We start from the raw sequence: 21,445 nt of genomic DNA on the forward strand, positions 1-21,445 counted from the left end.
TTGTCAACGCAGTGCAGCAGCTAGCAGACCTAGAGCAGGCCATCTCGCGTGCTCATTGGCTGCCCTGCGGGCAACTGCTGCAGCCTACCAGTGAGCCCGGCGTGACGTCACGCCCAATGAAGGGCGCCCGCGCCTTCATAGCGTCACAGCCCGCCAGAATGGGCGTGGCTTAGCGTATAACACTAGGGGCTGTAGGCTAACTTCCCTTGTTTTCGTCGACTGAAGCGAAGTCGCTCGTGGCGCGAGCACGGCCGGTTACGCAATACTCGTTCCCTCTCTAGACAGAACCGAGGTTACGTTAGTAACCGAGTATCGTTCTCTTACGAGAGGTTCTCACGTATTGCGTAAGTTTAGCTTACGCTACGGGAACACTTTGTCAACGCTGTGTGCGCCAAGCATCCACATGAGACCCCGAGCTTTCAGGGGAACCCCATAAGTGGAAAAAATAAGGTGGCCAGCCACGCGGGCCATCACTTGTACATAAGCACACATAGGGAATACAGAGCAGCGCGCCGGTCTGTATAGGCACATGGCACATACCCTACTTAGTGCAGCTCAACCAGGAGAGCTGAGTCATGTGAGAGTGATCTGAGCAGGAGATCCGGCCAGAATACACCTCTCCTTCAGACTGACAACAGTTTAGCCTGCAAGGCAGGAACTTCTAGGTTATAAAACCTGACAAAGGTAGACGGGGAGCTCCAGCCCGCCGCTACACATATGTCATGGATAGAAATTCCACTGGACCATGCCCACGAAGAGGCCACGCCTCTCGTGGAATGAGCCCTGATGCCCAGAGGGCATTGCAGACCTTTTGACGCGTAAGCGGCCACTATAGCCTCTACTATCCATCTGGACAGGCTCTGTTTCGAGGAGGCGAGCCCCTTGGCGCGCCCACCAAACGAAACAAAAAGCTGTTCCGAACGCCTGAAGGAGGCGGAGCGCGTAATGTAAAACCTCAGCGCTCTGACAGGGCAGAGGAGATTCACATCACCTTCGCTGTCAGATGCTGGGAGAGCTGACAATGAAATAACTTGCGCTCTGAATGGAGTGCCCATCACTTTAGGGACATACCCATGTCTAGGTCTGAGGATGACTTTAGAGTCATTCGGTCCGAACTCAAGACACGGCGCGCTGACAGACAGCACATGCAGGTCCCCTACACGTTTTACTGACGACAGTGCAGTCAGAAAGACGGTTTTCAGTGATAGATATTTCAACCCCACGGTGTCTAGTGGTTCAAATGGAATAGCTTTCAGGGCCTCGAGGACCAATGAAAGATCCCACATGGGAACCGACGGGGGGCGCGGCGGATTCATCCTTCTAGCTCCTCTAAGGAAGCGGATGGCCAACTCGTGTCTTCCCAAATCCTGGCCGTGCGTCTATTCTGCGAACGCTGCCACGGCTGCCACGTATACATTGAGCGTGGATGGGGACCTTCTCTTATCCAACAGCTCTTGTAGGAATGTGAGCAGATGCGCCACCCCGCATGTCCGCGGGTCCAGACCTCTGTCGGTGCACCATCCAGAGAACACCGACCATTTAGACACGTAGAGCCTTCTCGTGGAAGGGGCTCTAGACTGCGTGATCGTGTTCATCACTCCTTCTGGCAGGGCAACGAGTACCCGTTGATCAACCATGCATGCAGAGACCAGCGCTATGGATTGGGATGCCAGATCGTGCCGCGAGCCTGAGAGAGGAGATCTGCCCTCACCGGATTCGGCCACGGAGCTGTTTGTGACAGCCCTGCTAGTTCCGGGAACCAAATCTGATTCTCCCAACACGGGGCTATGAGGAGCACCGAGTGGTGCGTTTCCCTGATTCTCTTGATCACCTGTGGCAACAGAGAGACCGGAGGGAAAGCATATAGCGGGAGGCTGGGCCAAACCTGGGCCAGCGCGTCCTCGTCCTTCGAACAGACCGTCGGGCATTGAGCGTTGTCTTTTGACGCAAATAGGTCGACTTCCGCTCTGCCGAATAGGCGCCACAGTTTCTGGACCGTTTGGGGTGCAGGGACCATTCCCCTGGACAGTTTGGGGGACATTGTCCCTGGACAGTTTGTCTGGGCCGGCGTTCAAATGGCCAGATACATCCGCCGCCCTCAGCGAGCGCAGGTGCATCTGAGACCAAATAAGGAGGCGTTCCGTCAGATTGCAGAGATTTCTGGATCTGACACCACCCTGACGGTTTACATAGGATACCACAGACATGTTGTCCGAGCGGACAAGAACATGCTGGTCCTGTATGAACGGGAGGAAGTACTTCAGCGCGTTCTCGACCGCTATCATTTCCAGACAGTTTATGTGAAAACCCTTCTCCTGGTCTGACCACTGGCCAAAGGCCGGTCTGCCCTCGAACAGTGCGCCCCAACCCGAGTTGGACGCGTCTGTCGAGATGACTTTACGATAAGAGATGGTTCCCATCATTACTCCCTACTGGTACCAGTCGGCCACTAACCAGGGCTGCAGAGCTGCTATGCAGGCCTGAGTCACTCTGATTTTCTGGCCGCCAGACACCCGGCGGGACACGCAAGCATTCAACCAGCGTTGGAGCGGGCGCATGCGCAGTAGGCCCAGCTGGAGCACCGCTGCAGCTGATGCCATACAGCCCAACATCCTTTTTCAATGTTTTCAAAGGGAGAAAGCTGGCCTTCTGGAAAGATGCGGCTAGGTGGCGAATACGGCGCGCGCGCTGTGTCGATAAACGAGCCGTCATGGTCACCGAGTCCAGTGCTATTCCTAAAAAGGAAATTGACTGGCTGGGCAGTAATGAGCTCTTGGTCCAGTTGACCGTGAGACCCAAGCTTTCCAGATGACTGAGAAGCACTGTTCTGTGAGATAGCAGTTCTGTCTCTGACTGTGCCAATATCAGCCAATCGTCCAAATAGTTCATTATTCGCAGCCCCTGACTTCTCAGGGGGGCGAGCGCCGCGTCCATGCACTTTGTAAATGTACGGGGTGCAAGGGACAGGCCGAACGGCAGGACGGTGTAATGATATACCTGACCGTTGAAGGCGAATCTCAAAAATTGCCTGTGACGGGGTACTATCTGAATCTGAAAATAGGCATCCTTCAGATCTAGAGAAATAAACCAGTCCCTCGGGCGAACGTGCGCGAGGATTTTCCTGGTCGTAAGCATTTTGAACGGTCTTTTCGCAAGCACTTAGTTCAAATGTCTCAGATCTAGGATAGGTCTGAAGGCTCCGTCCTTCTTGGGTACGAGAAAATATCGGCTGTAAAAGCCTGACTCGCTCAGAGAAGGCGGTACCTTTTCTATAGCCCCTTTGCACAGCAGCTTTGCTATTTCTGCGTGAAGTAGGTGTGCTACTTCCGCATTCACTATCGTCGCGGTCCGGGCTTGAAAGCGCGGGGGACGGCGAATGAATTGAAGTGTATAGCGCTGCTTTATTGTGCTCAACACCCATTCTGAAATCCCTGGGATAGTTTCCCACGCAGCTATGTGAGCCGCTAGGGGTCGAATGGCCTCCGGGTTCAGACCGCCGCCATTTGCGGGCTTGTGAAACTGAACCGGAGCCGAAAGCGCGGTGCGCGCGCTCTCGGTTCTGGGCAATGGCTGCTCGCTGAAAAGCCGAAACCGGCTGATTTATGTGAGATGTCCCAATCATAAGGGATGGGGAACAGTCTTTTGTCATTTTCTGACGCGCGAGCAGCGCTCCGGGCGGAAAAGCTTCCTGTAAGCGTGAGCGCGTGTGCGCGGGCATGAGACTTACAAGTGTATTTGATGCCCCGATAATAACTGATGGGGAGCATTTTATTAATGCCCTGCGTTTTGTGATAACACTTAAACGCGCGGGCGGAGCCCGGGGGGAGGTTAGTGTTAGCAAGCGTGAACGCACGCTGGCGGGCACGAGACTTACACTCATAACCTGCTTTCTTTTGTGAAACTGACCCGGAGCCTAAAGCGCGGCGCACGCGCTCTCGGTTCTGGGCAATGGCTGCTCGCTGAAAACCGAGACCGGCTGATTTATGTCAGATGTCCCAATCATAAGGGATGGGGAACATTCTTCTTTATTTTTTGTTTTTGTTTTTCAATTTTTGACGCGCGAGCAGCGCTCCGGGCTGAAAAGCTTCCTGTAAGCGTGAGCGCGTGTGCGCGGGCACGAGACTTCCAAGTGTATTTGACGCCCCGATCATAATGGATGGGGAGCGTTTTATTAATGCCCTGCGTTTTGTGATAACACTTAAAACGTGCGGGCGGAGCCCGGGGGGAGGTTTGTGTTAGCAAGCGTGAACGCACTCTGGCGGGCACGAGACTTACATCCATAACCTGCTTTCTTTTGTGAAACTGACCGGGAGCCGAAAGCGCGGCGCGCGCGCTCTCGGTTCTGGGCAATGGCTGCTCGCTGAAAGCCGAGACCGGCTGATTTATGTGAGATGTCCCAATCATAAGGGATGGGTAACATTCTTTTTTCACTCTTTAACGCGCGAGCAGCACTCCGGGCGGAAAAGCTTCCTGTAAGCGTGAGCGCGGGCACTAGACTTACAAGTGTATTTGACGCCCCGATCATAACGGATGGGGAGCGTTTTATTAATGCCTTGCGTTTTGTGTTAACACTTAAACGCGCGGGCGGAGCCCAGGGGGAGGTTTTTTGTTAGCAAGCGTGAACGCACTCTGGCGGGCACGAGACTTACATTCATAACCTGCTTTCTTGATTGTGTAACAGAGCGGGCAGATAGTGGGCACAGACTTGTGGACACATTTCTTACATTCAACACTCGAGCGGGTTTTCTGCGCTTCATGAGAGTGTGCTCTGCGAGGTTCGGAGTGCTTATGTGTAGTGGTGAACACTGGGGCGTGGGCACTTTCATTACACTTACAACACCGACGGCATGAGCCGGACCAGACATTAAATACTCTTTTTGTGATTTTTCTGGGTCGCCGTGAAAACGGCGTTTGTGTGCAGGCGAGAGGGTCAACAAACCGGCTCGTTGGCTGCTAATTGAACCACTGCAGTAGCCTGTTTGAAGGGGACTGACAGGGAATAAACTTAAACACGCACGTCTTTTCGGAGGCGATGTGTCTGTTAGTAAGCGTGAGCGCTCGTGAGCGGGCACGTGACTTACATTATTAATCTGACATTATACTCACTTGAGATTTCTCTGGGTCGCCGCGAGAACGGCGGATGTGTGCAGGCGAGCGGGTTGCATTACCGGCTCGTTGGCTGCCAAATACACCACTGCAGTAGCCTTATCTAAGAGGACTGACAGGGCGAGACATTTCGACGGCGGCGCGCAAGCCCGTCCGGGTCATGCAGAGAGCTCGAGAGGGCTCTGCATGACGCGCGAACGGGGACGCGAGGGCGGGGTAGCTCTCTTGTAACGTAAAGAGAGCTAGCCGCGTGCTCGGTGGTCGAGCAGAACTGGAACAGTGAGGGCTCTGCATGACGCGCGAACGGGGACACGAGGGCGGGGTAGCTCTCTTGTAACGTAAAGAGAGCTAGCCGCGTGCTCGTACGTGTTCCTCAGCCTCAATCTCAGATGCGACGGCAGTGAGGCTCGTGAGCGGCAGCTGCGCGTCGTTGAGGAGAGGCGGGGGGTGTTGAAGGCTTCGAGTCGAGCCCGCAGGGTCGACAGCGGAAGCGCTTCACAGCCGGAAGTGCGAGGCGTCTTAAAAAAGACACTCGCTGCTCTTTTAGAATAGGTTTTAGAATAGGTTTTAGCAAGGTAAAGGATACGTCGCCGGATAGCGCAGCTCGCACGGATGGCTGAAGGTGGCGAAGACGGCCGGCTTCCTCAGCGCTCTCCTTAGCTGGCTGTCCGCTGTTCGACGGCGGCGGTGGCTTCTCTCAGATCCAGCGATGCGAAGAGCTCGCTGAAGAGACGAAAAATCAGGGAAGTCAGCCTACAGCCCCTAGTGTTATTCGCTAAGCCACGCCCATTCTGGCGGGCTGTGACGCTATGAAGGCGCGGGCGCCCTTCATTGGGCGTGACGTCACGCCGGGCTCACTGGTAGGCTGCAGCAGTTGCCCGCAGGGCAGCCAATGAGCACGCGAGATGGCCTGCTCTAGGTCTGCTAGCTGCTGCACTGCGTTGACAAGGAATACAAAATTAAGGATAATTTTTTGGCTTCAGTATCTCGAGAAGATTAATCTTTCCCGTAGCGTAAGCTAAACTTACGCAATACGAGAGAACCTCTCGTAAGAGAACAATATTTAAAGGAATTTTAGAGCTTGACATTTCTAGAAAAAATCATATTCTTATTTAAAAAAATACCCAGTGTTTGTTTTAAGATTTGTATTCATTTAAATTATGTTTTTAGGTCTATTTTTTAGGTCTGCACTTTTTAAAATTAGGATACCTCATATTGTTCTGTTTGCTGGTGTGGTGCTGGTTAGCAAGCCCGACAGAGAAGATAAATTCAAGCAGGCTTTATTAACAATCCTAAAAAACTTCAAACTCAGACCAAACTTCACACTAACGTTAACCCATGGTTGACAAGAATCGACAACTACAAGCTGTAACACAGGAACTTAAAGGTGGGGTATGTGATTCTCTTTTTTGTCCATTTTTTCAAAATAACTTGAAATCCTATTCCTAACCCACTTACAGCCACTGAGTTAGAAGCATTGAAATGAAACTTAAGCTATTTAATCATCTGTGGAACGGGCAGGACTCGAAAAAATCCAGCCAATCATTTCCAAGACCACCTGGACAGTGGTTCTTCTATTGGACAGTAAGTTCGTCAATAAAACGGTCGTACCACACCCCCCTCCCCCCAGCGCGTGACCCCCTTGAATGTTTTGCCAATCATTATTACATTTTTGGGTCTTTGGCGACCCGGATCTATATCTAACACGGATGGATCTCTACCTGTCGTGATAATATAAAACTCTCCTCATTAGAGTAACAATTACAGAAGATTAACATAAGCATATTGTGTTACCTTTTGGAGCTTGGAAGGGTTCAGTTCGAGCAGATGTTTTATACCATTATCACTGTCCACATCAGAGCTCCTTCAGTATCTGACTCATATTTGCGATCTCAAACATATTCTCAAAACTATCATTTTCAAAATAAATATTTTGATCACTGATAGCTTCTTCACCAGACCACAAATATTTAATTGCATTCAGTACTTGCTTTAAAAAGATAGGAAATTCTGCATTTACTTTCATGCTGTTCCAAACCTGTATACTTACTTTTTGTCAAACGCTAAAGGAGGTTTAAAAAAAGAAATTTGACTGGATCACTGACAGGCAGAAAAGGAGGGTCTTGTTAGGTCCGCTAATGCTCAATGTTGTGAAACAATTCCAGGCACGTTTTTTCTCTGATCTTTTGCCAGCGACATTGCTCTTTCTCATGCAAAAAACCCCACTGCTAGCTGCTTAGCATGTGTGTAGAACAGCATGTGTGACTGAATTGTGGGATTCAGAACCCATTGTGCCACAGGTGTGAAAATTAGGTGTGAGGTTTATGTGTGATAAATTACCAACAGGTGTGCTAATTTTAACCGTTCCACTTCCCACCCTCTCCTCCACCACCCTCACCATCATGTCTTTGCTTCTCTTCCACTCTTTTTACACTGCTATCAGTTTTATTTCTTTAACTCTTTTTATAAGCACAATTTAATACAAATTGAATGATTTTAATTCATTTTAAAATAATAATTTAACTAAATAATAATAATAATAATATTAAAATATGTTGTCAGTGGTAGAAAAATAAAAACTGCTCCTAACAGATAAGGTGTCTTTGAAAAAGTCTTACTAATGTGCTCAGTTTTGTGAATCACTTGTATTTATCTTTTATTAAGGATGCTTAGATATTTTAACTGGAAACAAGACCAAAATACCGATCGAGAAAATGATTAATCTCAGACCTCACCTCTGAACTGTCTTTACAGACCTGAGACCATAACAGAACATCTCACTCTGAAAAGAATTCATGGAGTGGAAAAAGCTACTAACTTCCAAATTCCGTTCTAAAAAAGAGGAGTGAGCTGTGCAGAAACATAAACATGTCTTGCCGACATGACAGATTGCCTTTTGCACCTTACAGCACCTGTCTTTGGTCCACACATAAAGATTTTTTTTTTTCGTGTTTACGAGATTCATAACAGGCAAAGTGCTCTTTGACCTCTCATTCAAAACGCTCATTGTAGAATTACAGCATATCAGCAGGTATTCACAGTATATTTTCCATTGTATTTGCTTTTTTAAATGAGAATTTACATTAATCAAAATGTCTGCTCTTTCATGCTTACTTGCAGTTTGCCTGAAGACAATGCTAATCCCTTTCCCCAGCCCGTTAATATGATATATTTCAGAATGAAAGGGGATATCCAACAAGAAAATATGTATATAAAAATATGTATATATGTATGTGTTTATATATTTTTGTTGAATTCAGTTACTTTAAACTATTTTTCTCATGTCTCATTCCCACCAAGGATTGAACCAACAACATTTTTGGTTACCAAATACCAACCCTAAGTTTTAAAAACTTTAAGGGCCAGATTTACGGAACAAGGCAATCTAGCACGAGAGCGCATAAAAAATAAAAATAAAACGCAAATGGGAGTGGAAAGTTCTGCGCGTGATCTACCGACGAGGTGCAATTTAAAGACCACAGACACAGCCGGATCATTTCCATAATGAGCAATGCAATCTAACAAGAACATTAGCGTCTGGTTTAAGCCATGCTTTCTTTTGGGCGGTAAATAATGGCGCAAATACTAGTAACTCGACTAACGCAAACCTTAGTAAATCACCTTGATTGATTCATTTAAATACTCTCCTTCCATGAATTTTTCGTCTTAAAAGGGAAACTCTTACAAATGCATGCAATACAGTCAGCCGCAAAAATAACCGTGTCCGCCTTTTCAGCACTAATGTTTCACTGTAGTTTTTTAACGGCAAAAGAGGGTTGGCGCAAGCTGTTTGTAAATCTGACCCTAAGTCAACTATATAAATGAATAAATGTTTCATCAATGATAAAATGCTAGAGTTCAGTTCTAGAGGCACAGTGTAAATAATTGGCTACCTTAAATGACTGTATTTTCTACTTTAAATGAATGAAAATAATCAGCCAGTATGTGTGCTCTGCAATCTCTCTGCGGACTCAAAAGCCAAGCCAAGTTATTAGCATACACGTCAACAGGTTTGCCCTCAGGTCTGAATCCCCTTTTGTCTTGCACCAACTGCAAAGAAACACTAACACCAGTACCAGCTGCCCAAACTTACAAGGCATGTTTGGATATCAAGTCCACCGATTCAATCGCGATGATCCAATCTACAAATCTATCAGTGCTTGCCATGCCTCCCAGGCCTGTATCACAGGAACACTCTCACTAAGCTAATAAGCCATTGCCGTGAAACAAATGTGTTTACTCAGACACATGGTGCAGAATCATTATAAGTAATGGGATTGCCCTAAATTGTAAACATATGCATACAGTACAATCTGTTAAAGTAAACTGGAGTTAGGGGGGGGGGGGGGGGAGAACATGGATGCCTAAATCCTGACTATTTCCAGCTGCAAAGTAGTCGGAGGTGAGGTCCAGCATATTTTCTGCTAAATTTGAGGAGAAATGTGCTTGTAGAGCAAAACGTACCCTTACCATATCCCAGCATTCTGGCTCTGGTGTATTAATCTTCAGCAAAGTGTGATTTCCATACCCATGACAAATAAAGTCAGATGCAACAAATGCGGGTGGATTGATGCAGTTTTCCATGTACTGCCTTCAACCATGTGGAACAATGTGGGGACTGGCACACTTTTAGTGGATGATCTGAAAGTTTTATTGCAAACTCCCAGTTTCTTTTCCATTATAAGAGGTGAGCGTTTCTTACTCTAAATGGATGGTTTACCCAAAAATATTTACCCTCATGTTGTTCCAATGCCATATGACTTGCTTCCTTCCACAAATGGAGACAATAAAAGTGAATAGTGACTGAGGCTGTCAATCAGCCTAACACCTCCATTTGTGTTCCAATGAACAGGGGCGCGGCTAGAAATGTTGGGCCCTATGAAAGAATATGAGGTTGGGCCCCCTACCCCACCGATTCCATTAATAAAAGCGATCTCTGGGGGCCCCAAAAGTGTGTGGGCCCTTAGAATCGTCCTAACTTTTCCCCCCTTAGCGGCACTCCTGCCAATGAAGAAAGAAAGTTGGAAGAAATACAAATTGGAACAACATGAGGGTGAGTAAATGATAACAGAATTTTAAAATGAGACAGCTGACTCTGACTTTTCTCTCCTTTCGCATTCATGTAATGCTGATTACTCATTAACAGATACAAATCCTCATTTTAATAGAATTTTGAATGGTCTAAGTATATTTTATCATATTTTTATTCTATGTGCACCAATACTTATTTGTGGTGGATTTTGTATGATGGTAAATTATATACATATATATATATACATATATATATATATATATATATATATATACATATATATATATATATATATATATATATATATATATATATATATATATATATATATGTGTGTGTATAAACCAGAAATAAAATTTAAAAAAAATATTAGATGAAAAAAAACACTTGCAGAATAGCCTTGGCAACATAGCCTTGGCAACTAATTAAATTAAATAAATAAAATGACTATAACTGTAATAAAATAAAGACAAATTGAAAATAAGTCACACAAATTAAAAAAGCACATAACAAAATTACTAAAACTTAAATTAATATAAAAGCTAATTCGAAATATTAATAAAAACTATATAATTATATTAATGATACTAAAATAATGCATGTTTAAAGGTAAAAAAAATTTCTTCATTAAAATAAATTTTACTTATCCCAGTTTGCTGGTCTGACAATCATTATAATTTTTTTAATTTAAGTTGGTGGTTTTAACTTTAAAAAACAATTCTGACATTTTAGTTACAATGTCATTTGAAGATCCTGTAAATCTAGTTTATGTGCAAAATTAAGACAAAACAGATTGTCATTGATCCCACTTTTGCTTTACTTAACGGTAGCAGAATTATAGCTTATGTAGAGAGAGACAGAGAATGATCTCCCATCTATCTTTAAAACAATTCTTACTAATTGAATGAACATTGAATTAGCCTCATAGTTGTAGGTACTATGCTTCTTCATGGCTTCCTCTTTTTCTTCTAAAGATTTTTGTATTTGAACTTTTTGCAGCTTCTAATCTTGACAGATGATGCATGATATCATCTAGATTGTAGGGAAAGGGATGATGTCACCGATATAATGTGATGTATTTGTGAGTGTGAGAAAGAGAGAGTTATTGGGAGTGTTGCGAGTGTTTGTTAGGGATGGGGGGGGGGGGGGGGGGGGGGGGGCTCTGACGGCCCGAGACGATGAACGTCACAGTTGTTTAAGAGTCTTTAAATGTACCCAAGGTCATTTTTTTTCTGTCGGTTCTCACTCACACTGTAATTACTGTTGATCAGGATTAAAAAAAAAGTCAGCCAAAGCTGAATGAAGGCATCACAGTCCAACAATGCTGTCATACATTGTGTTATGAGCTTGTGATTCGCATGAATAAAGGACCAAGAATTTTGCATTTACCTGAATGAACCACAGTCTCCCCACAGAAACTGGGCACAGTGAAACTAGCACACAATATTGTTGGTTTGATATTTTACTCCTCATAAGTTAAATTTCATTGCACTAATGTCTGAAGATGAATAGTTGTCTGCAGTTGGATGCCATACCTATCATTTGATGTTCCTGAGGATGTCAACAGGGATTATAGATGAGAGTGGAAAGCAAGTGCCCAGAAAACTGTGGTGAACGATTGAGAGAATAAAGGAAAGAAATGAAAATAACGACTCCCCAAACAAATCAAGACATCCACCTCTAATCCGTTTGTACTGGTGATTTTCTGTTGCCTCATAAAGCCTCTTTCTTGGCTAACAGAAATGGAGGAGACAGTTTGATGAGCTCTCTGTTGGTTCTTTTACACCAGGGTTCTTCAAATCCAGCTTTGGAGAGCTGTCCTGCAGAGTTTAGTTCAAACCATGATCGAGCTCACCTACCTGCAATTTTCTAGTAACTCTGAAGACCTCGACTAGCTTGTTCAGTTGTGTTTGATTAGGGTTTGAACTGTATTTACAAAGGCCTTTATCCACTTTGAACAGCTGTTTTACACCATACAATGTCAAACTCTAGACGATTTGCAGAAATTGTCTCGTCTTCTGGTCAGGCTTCAATAATTTGGAGTCCTTGTAGTGTCTTTAACACAGATGTTCAAAGTGGATAAAGGCCTTTGTAAATACAGTTGTTTAGGTTGTAGATGGATCGTTTAATGCATGATGAAAGAAGGCACTTGCATATTTTGGTTTTGTGAAACATTTGTCCTGTGCTCTCATTGTAAACTATTTTGCTTTGTTATGGGAAAGGGCAGTTCAAAGAGAGGTGCACAGGTTGTCCTGTTGATGTCAGGGCCGTTGGAACAGTTTCAAAGTAGCTTGGAAGCATTGAAGTCAACATGCATTTACAACCATAGGGTATTTTATTTCTGTAATGTGTCAGATGAACAAAGCCAAAGAAAATATTACAAATATTACCCCCTTGGAATAATGTGTTGACTATGCGTTTAAAGCTACATCATTGCATGGATAATGAAATTTAATAATCTATTATAATACCTAATTTGTAACAGAGCCCATCTCAGATTATCCACTTGCGCTTGCAACAGAAGCGGACAAATGCACAATTTAAATGAGGAAAGTTTATGCTGCAGAGATGGATTTCAGCATTATTATTCATAATTGCATTCATCAGTTTCAGAAAAGTAAGTTAACTTTTGTTGTTTTGTTCCCCAGTTGTGATTCTTTAGTTTGTTGATGTGCTATTGTCCTTTCATTTTATTGGCCCTGTAATGTGCACAAATTAGGCCCAAAACATGGATAAAACATTGAGACTATGAATGTAAATCCTGATATATTACTTTGTTTAACTATAGTTCAATCAAAACGTAGTCAGAACAAATGTTTAATATTTAACATTTATTCTCAGGATTGGGGGTGACTTTTTGTGAAGTTAAAACAAGAAATGTCTTTCTTTCTCTTTTAAAAAGAAAAATCTTAGTTTTAGTTCTGCAATATATGCTTGCCAGCATAAGTTGCATAAGTCGCACTCCGGCAGGTTAACATGACAGACTTATGGTAAAGTTTAAAAACTCACACTGGTATGATTCTTGGAACAAAAAACACTCTTAGCAGCCAAATTAGGCTTATCCACTGTAATTTACATAGAACTCGAAATTCTGCCAGACCAACACACTTAGATAATTAGCGTTTTGGAGTGACTTAAAAACATAGCCGGAGATGTTGTTTAGATGTATGGAAGCCACTTGGATCATTCAGTTTTTCTTGGATGGCCCTTTATCATTCAAACAACGAGGGCAGATTTCTGTGCGAATAAGACACATAAATGCCACATGATGGCTATGACAGAACTTTACATTTTAAGTTTAAGTAGAGTTGAATGCAGAATATGAATGGGGTACTACGGGCTCTTTTTCTTGTTTGTTTCCCCTCTTGGGTCCCAGTGTCTCTTTAAGGCCTGATTTGACAGTGATATTGAATAGCCATCAAATTCTCTGGTTTAGAGCTTGAATTTTAATCCCCTTGATGAATTGATGAAAATACGATTCAGAATGGAAGACTCCGGTCATAGCTCCAGGTATAAATCAGCTGGCGGTGAAAAGATTTCCGTTAAATGTGGAAGCACTGGGCCCTCTAGGGTGGCTCTTGGACACCCTTGCCCTAGACACACCAGATCCCAGCATCCTTTTTGACATGCCTGTGGTCAGAGCTGGGAAAGCCGTCCTCAGACATGCTGCTGTTCCAAAAATCTCGTATGAGGCAAAAAAAGGGTCAGCTGTGCCGTCTCCCTTACTCTTTCCATTTATAATTACTAGGCCAGTGAGAGCATGTCCCGTCAGTGCTGGTCTGAATATCATGCCATACAATTGATAACAAGCCAAACACAAGGCGATGAGGGAAACGGTGTGATCATGCAGGGCAATCGTTGCACTGATATGATTGTTCATAGTTGATTGTGTTGTTCAAGCTCATGTTGACAGCAACAGTTAAACTAATCATTTAACTGCCGCAAGACTTTGCTGAAACAGCTCTGACAGTGGGATGAAAGGAATAACACCCCTATGATTAAGGAACAGGGGAAACGGTTTGTGATATTGCCATACCACCCTCAATTAACAAAAATCAATAAGGGAAACACTCTGATAGTTTTCGGCTTTTTGAATTTCCAACCTCACGCCAGTCCTGGTTTCCGCCTGTTCTCTGCTCTACGATTGCAATCAGGTCTGAAGTGTGTGGGCTGAGTCAGGGAGATTTTTTTTTACCAATTTACGGTGAATTTCAGGTTTCTATAAACATGTTCAAACTGTATACCATATGCCTTTATGTGTGGTTGGGGAAAAAATGTGTCCAGATCATTTCCTTGTCACAAAAACACTGAGGTCACGTGACATGAATCAAGCTACACAATAATGTTGTCTATTTTTTGGTTAACATGAAAACAACATGATAAACACCAAAAATGCTATAAATATTCTCTTTTGATGTAGCCTTCCTAATCCGTTCTAGAGCTTTTTATTCCAGGATGGTTGATTGGCAACATTGCGATTTTAGGAAAACTTGAATGTGTATAGCACATAGTATTGACTGTGTAGCATATAGATAACATAAATGCTGTGATGAATACAAAAAACAAATATTTTTATTAATGAACATCACTGATTTTTTGGAAGAACTACCTCCACTACAAGATATAAATTCCTGAATGGTTCCTGTATGTCTGTTGTCACATATTATAGGTCCCAACCATAGGCTATCTGATCGCAAGCAGTCAAGCATTTTTACTTAAAATTTCCAGTCCTTTATCAAATGTGAAAATTTGAAGTCTATTCGTTTGGGTCACATGACGTCACTGTAGATTTGCGCCGCCATCTTTATGACTGACGGTCTCAGTAATGCCTGCAATATGTTATGCAGTTGGCTGCAACAACAGCCGAAAGAGGAACCCCGAACTGGTATTTTATTCTATACCAAAAGAAAAGGATAGAAGAAAGAAGTGGTTAGCTGTCATTCGAAGAGATCATTGGACACCCACGACTCACAGCTTACTATGCAACAAACACTTCGCGCTGCATGTCTCATATTGTATCATGTCTCATCTTTCTGTGCGCACACACCCGACCAGAGGCGTGTAGCTATAGACCCCTATACAGTGCGCTAGGAATGAATTGAGCTCTGTTTCGTGTCTGAATGGACAGACACACACAACATTATGTTTAAATATCCGTTTTGGAGAGTATTCACGTAAAATATGTTGGTTATGTCTTAAACAGAGTTGTCATCCAGTCTCTTTGGGAGAGGGGGAGAGAGAGAGAGAGAGAGAGAGAGAGAGAGAGAGAGAGAGAGAGAGAGAGAGAGACGAGGAAAACAAACAAGCATGCAAATGTAATTATCGCGGCCGGAAAATTTATCGAGCTCATTTATTTTTATCGTGTGATTAATTGATTTATTGACTATCGCGTCAGGCCTAATCCAGATTAATGACAGCTAGCCGTGAGCCGTGGCTAACAGCTGGCAAGCTACCAGCTGTTAGCCACTAGCTAGCTAACAACTTGCTACCTAGTCAGAGCAAGCTACCACCAAAATCATACATTTGAAATCATACATTGAAAAATCATACTTTTTTTATGATACCTACATTTCCCATGATTAAATATAAATCCTTGGTGGCCAGGTGCCGCACTTTTACGTCTTTTACCCATCCAGCCACAGCATATTGATATGCATTGTACTCTTGAAAGCCTTCAAGCGATCCCCACTGTATGGGGAGGGGTTATGCACAATATATCATGGAAGGCAAATTGGGGCAAGTCTGGGGCAGATAATTAGCCTAGAAATCTAGATGCACCCTAGTGGCAGCAAAAAATATTTTCCAGCAAAGTGTGGTCTAGCAACTCTCCGTTGGCATTCGAGCTGGAAAAAACAAACTGGTCAGGCCAATCACATCGTGTATAGAGTTGGTGGGCGGGCTTAACATAATGACGGCAGAGTTGTGATTTCCATAGGTGATTTGAATTCACTGCTACTTGAAAACAAAGAAGATGCTGCTGGCGAACAGCGGTCTTTCGAAACGGCTTTAGCCGCGACTCTGGATGACTTGGAGTTAAGAGAATGTCACTTAAGTCATTCTTTAAAAAAGGAAGATGTGTTCGGAGTTTTGACGACCGGATACGGCAAAAGTTTAATATTGGCCTATCAACTAACGTTAGCGCCGCTGGTGGAAAAACGCATGGGACTCACTCAGCCACAGCCGTCCGTTGCTCTGGTTGGTTGTAGCGCTGTCCTATTGCGTGCAGAGGGAATTTGAAAGACAACCGTTTATCCCGCCCCTCGGATTGAGGTATGCCAATTGTGAGTTCCCAGACCTAACATCTTGATAGGTCTGGCTTGCCAGGCTAGCAGATAATAATGGACAAAAGAAAACTGGGGGTAACAAATAAGGATCGGAGCCTAAAATTAAAATTTTCTCCAGGTATCTCTGTTTCTCTCTCTCATTCAAATGGGCAGTTTGGGCAGCCATACCGAGCGAAATCGGTCGTAAATATGGCGGCGTTCTGTTTGGTAGTGACGTAGGTGGCATCTATTAAAGACAAAGGTTATGTCTTATTCTGCCCCTTAGCATATTTTAAATACAAAATTGGGCACTAGAAGGTTCTTGTTCAACTAAACATTAACATAAACGACATTTTGCAGCAAGCAAATGCAGTGAGCTGCTAATGCTCAATGGTTTTAAGGTGCATTCCGGTCATTTCTAGAGAGCATATTTTTTAGTGAATAAATATGAATATATTGACAAGAAATGGTTCATTTGGGGAGCAGATTGATTGATGAAGAGTATTAGAACAGTAAACGGCAAACCTTCACTCCTCCTTGTGTATGGTTTGTCTATTTCTCTAAGCTTTCTCTTTTTTTGAGAAATTTTCTGGAAAATGTTTATGAATGACACATATTTTGTAACATCTTTTTAAGTACCATGCAGAAATTTCTTTTGAAGTGGTGTGCTCTTAATTATTTATTCAGACTGAAGAAAAGATTAGGGAAAAAGGGAATGGGAAAAAGGTCAGCGAAATGCATGAAATTTTATAAAGCGTTGTGGTGGGTCATCTAGTTCGGACTGTTACTCTATCTCGATTTGTGATATTTAAAACTTGGCTCCAATCAATAGCAATGTCTCTGGTTTGCAGCCATTGTGTGCGCCCAAGGACATTTTCCTGTAAAGGGGGCGGTAAGGCGCTTACATTAAGAGACCTTTATTGTGAAATGGTATGGTCGTTACTGGCTCCTTTGTCTTCTACCAGCAACATGATCCTTCTTGGAGTCAATGCGGTTTTGGGCTTTCAGCGGCTGTCTGAACTACACTTACAGGAGCTGAGCTTTGAATCAAATCGCTGTGCTGCGAAAACGTCAGGCCTCGCTAGTGTCACAGTAATGACAGTTTCTTTAGTCAATGAAAGTTTTATGTGTCAATGAAAATGTCTTAGACAGTTCTATAGCAGCACACGTTTTACCATTCAACAGAGCCCTTTGTAGTTAGCTTGCTCTGTGGTGAAGCGGTTACAACTTAATGTTGCTGGTTTGATTGCAAGAAAGGAGTCATGAACTATCACCATGATCCCTTGAGCAAAACACTTAACCTCAGTAAGTGTAAGTGTACAGTTAGTTTTTTTTTTTTTTTGCTTAAAATGTGTGCTTTTGTCTTGGTACTTACAGTATATTCTGCATTCATGTAGGTCAAGATTAAGGTTGCTGATAGTGATAGTCCTGTATTTATTAGTTCACCTCAAACTGAAAATTTCCTAATAATTTACTCACCCCAATGACATCCAAGATATCCATGTCTTTCTTTCCTCAGTGTTTTGAGGTTTTTTGAGGAAAACATTTCTGGATTTTTCTTCGAATAATGGACTTCAATGACAACCAGCGTTTTGAAGTCCAAATCAATGCAATTTCGAAGGACTTTGAGGTGCTTCAACGGACTGTGCTGAGGAGGGTCATGTCTCGCGAAATCATACGTCATTTAAAAAAAAAAAATATGTATATATATATATATATATATATATATATATAGCGACAATAGCCAGCGACATCGAGCCTGGCCTTTCAACATGATGACGTAGTTCCGGGCGCATTGCAGATAAGCTCAATCCGAAATATTTGTAGTTAAAAAGTACATATAAATATTTTTTTTGAAAATGACCTATCGTTTCGCGAGACAAGACCCTCCTCCTCAGCTGCGATTGTGCACAGTCCGTTGTATTAGGAAATTATTAGGGAATTTCATTTTGAGGTGAACTAATCCTTTAAGCAAAGAATCTTGCATTTCTATATTCATTCCATGCGAGATGCAATTTGTCCCTTATTTTAGCGTCTCACATTAAAACACTTGGGAGAGTGATATGTATCTCTTTATGTATCTCATTTGAATTGATTTACTATTCAGCATACAATTGTCAGTGTCAAACTATTGCATATTAGAATATATTGGAAAACAAATCGCATACAATGGTTTATAAAGGGGATAATGATTATAACATAATCATGTTATATTTTGGCTAGGCTGAAGTTAAGTAAATAACATTTCTTCATTTCTTATACACATACTGTAAATAGCTGCACATGGTGACTGCAGCATTTTGTTCTTGTTTTTTTATTTTGTGATCAATTGTCACATATCCCCAGTGGTTTACTGAAATCTCAAGTGGCATGTTCTATAAAGAAATGGAGATTGTTGGCAACCTTAGTCAAGTCATGTCACTTAAGCATTAATTGGTGTTAATAGTTTGTAAAGTGTCTGTTTTGTGTCTTCCTTTATTGCAGCTAGCTATGGAGCTTATCCCATTTGTAAAGGCTGCTCCGTGTGTTCAAAGGACAACGGGTGTATGAACTGCCAGCCCAAGCTCTTCCTGTTCCTGAGGAGAGAGAGGATGAGGCAGTACGGCGAGTGTCTCCACGCCTGTCCGTCAGGTTACTACGGCATGCGCGGGACAGAGATCAACATGTGCTCCAGTAAGATCCTACACTCACTCACATATATGCATATATACACACAGTGCCTATTTGTAGCTCAGGTGTGTGGATGCTAAAGCACAGACATGCCACTTTAGCATTCTTTACTCCTTAAAGAATATATTTACCATGTCACATACTGCGAATAGGCCTAATCAAAGTAATTTGGTATTTGATACAATCAAGTCAAGTCAAGTCACCTTCATTTATATAGCGCTTTTAAAAGCAGCTTTACATTGATAATAGAAAATTTAAGTAACTAGTCATTTGGGCATCCACAATCTTTTTTCAATATTTTGTATGAACTGAATGCAATATTGACATGAGTATTGACTAATCAGTTTCGATTTGACCTGATCGGACACATTTTCTAGGGTGTGTTTATATAAGATGTGTTTTTGGAAGGGTCTCGAGATGACTTTTTAAAAGTTACAATATTTTTTTCTTGACCTAGTGTGTTAATACGTGGCGTTTGAGATGGGATTCTTTATAAGAAGAGGACATTTAGTCGACTTCAATTATTGACTAGTCAGATGTTGGATGTCACCCATCCCTAGAAACAAGAATGAAATAGGAAAACAAAATTCTTATATTTTTCAGCAAAGTGTAAGATAATAGTTCTATTGGAATTGTGTATCCCCCTCCTTCCATGCCATGTATTTCATAACCTTATTTTAACATTTGCGCCAGGCCTGAGACACTCTGAACCTTTGAGGTTAAGTGAAAAGCCTGAGGTGTTGGCTTTGTACTTTATGTGAAACCAAAACTCTAACTCTTTGAATTGTTCGAGCCAAACTCCTGACAGACAGACTTGAAACCTCAGAGGAGTGTGTCAGGACCTACAATACTACTAAACCCAGATGCAGTACAGACACCCCTTTAAAAAAACATGTCCCTTCTCACTAGCAAACTCTATACAGATTTATCTGCCAATTTTATCAAAAGAGGAGGAGGGGGAAACACCTAAAATGGCTCATTTACCATAAACTGGATGTACCAATTGAGGCTACTCAGCTTTATAGAGCTTGCCTGTTCTCCACTAGTAATCAAAGTCATTGCATCTACATTTTGTAAGTTCTTAAGTTGTAGAGAATGGACAAAGGCATGTTGTTTTCTGAGACTGTCCTCCAACCATTCGTTGTCCTGGTTGAATTTTGATTTTAAATGATACTGATATGTGGCCAGTTAATCTGGATTCCTTTCCAGGAGAACTTCTCCCAGAACAAAACCTCACATTGTCACGTAGCATCAAATCTCAGCGCATAGCCTACTTTGATGTCATCACTGTTTCAGTTACTTTGTAAATCAGCTTCGCATTTGACCCATCTCCTTAAGTTATGCTTTTTCTGTCATCTTCGCTAAGCTCTTAATGTGTGCCAGTCATAATGGGATGTTCTATCAAAGTTAGTTAGTTAGTTAGTTAGTTAGTGCGAGTACTAATCGTCGGGTCACTGGGAACAATTTCTGACACACGGTATCCGTTCAAGGTCACTCCGCAAATCCGCATTCTCTCTTGGCCAGGTTTTCAGCACAACTACAGTTATTTCTTCCAAGAGCCTGAAACGGTGGATTACATTGGAGTTGATCGTGTTTTTAAAAAACATGCTCTGAAATCACTTAAGTAGCAGCTGCTTATCATTAGACCTTGAATGTGTGTGTGATCCTATCTCGTTTAAGAATGCTTCGCAGTATCGCCAGGCCTGAGCGAAAACAAAGGAAAAGAGGAGACCGGTTTGCACTACATCAGTCCAGACTCTTCCGTTGGGGCCGTGGGGTGGGGTCGAGCGCTTTTGAAATCCAAATTGTAGACTGACCTACCTCTGGCGAGCATCATATGCATGACCCAACCATCTCAAATGTGTAGAAGGAAGATTGCATAATTGACATAAATAGATAGTTCACCCCAAAAAAATAAAAATTCCATCTTCATTTACTGTCAATGGAAACAAACATGACTTTCTTCTGTATAATACAAGGAAGATACTTTAAAGGATGTCCATACAATGAAAGTCAACGGGGTCCAGTGTTGTTTGGCTGAGAAAAAGTCTAACATCAATTGTTTGCAGAAATCACTTGGTTTAATGTTTCATTGTTGAATGCAACAACAGTCATTCATTTTAAGTGTAAGTCAATATAATAATAATGAAAATAATAACTATTAAAGTGTCCATAAATGTAAATTCAATTCAACTTTACCACTCTTAAAAATAAAGGTTCTTTATTGGCATCTATGGTTCCATGAAGAACCTTAAACATCCACCTTTCCATTCCAAAAAAATGTTCTTTATTGTGGAAAATGGTTCTTTAGATTTGTTCATTGGGGAACCAAAAATGGTTCTTCAATGGTATCACTTTTGGAAACTTTATTTTT

The 21,445-nt window shown here is 42.6% G+C and overlaps 1 protein-coding gene across 2 annotated transcripts in view; it reads left to right on the forward strand.

Moving 5' to 3' along the window:
• Window positions 1-21,445, forward strand: part of rspo2 (R-spondin 2) — a 67,241-nt gene that overhangs the window by 13,460 nt on the left and 32,336 nt on the right. For both annotated transcript variants that reach the window (XM_077215032.1, XM_077215031.1), the window contains one exon: window positions 18,886-19,074. In XM_077215032.1, coding sequence (XP_077071147.1) covers window positions 18,886-19,074 — 189 coding nt within the window. The remainder of the gene's footprint in view (window positions 1-18,885; window positions 19,075-21,445) is intronic.

This window comes from Siphateles boraxobius, unplaced genomic scaffold (genome assembly GCF_051911475.1).
Source record: "Siphateles boraxobius isolate OS27281-9 unplaced genomic scaffold, OSU_SipBor_1 68, whole genome shotgun sequence".
In the NCBI taxonomy this organism is placed as follows: Eukaryota; Metazoa; Chordata; class Actinopteri; order Cypriniformes; family Leuciscidae; genus Siphateles; species Siphateles boraxobius.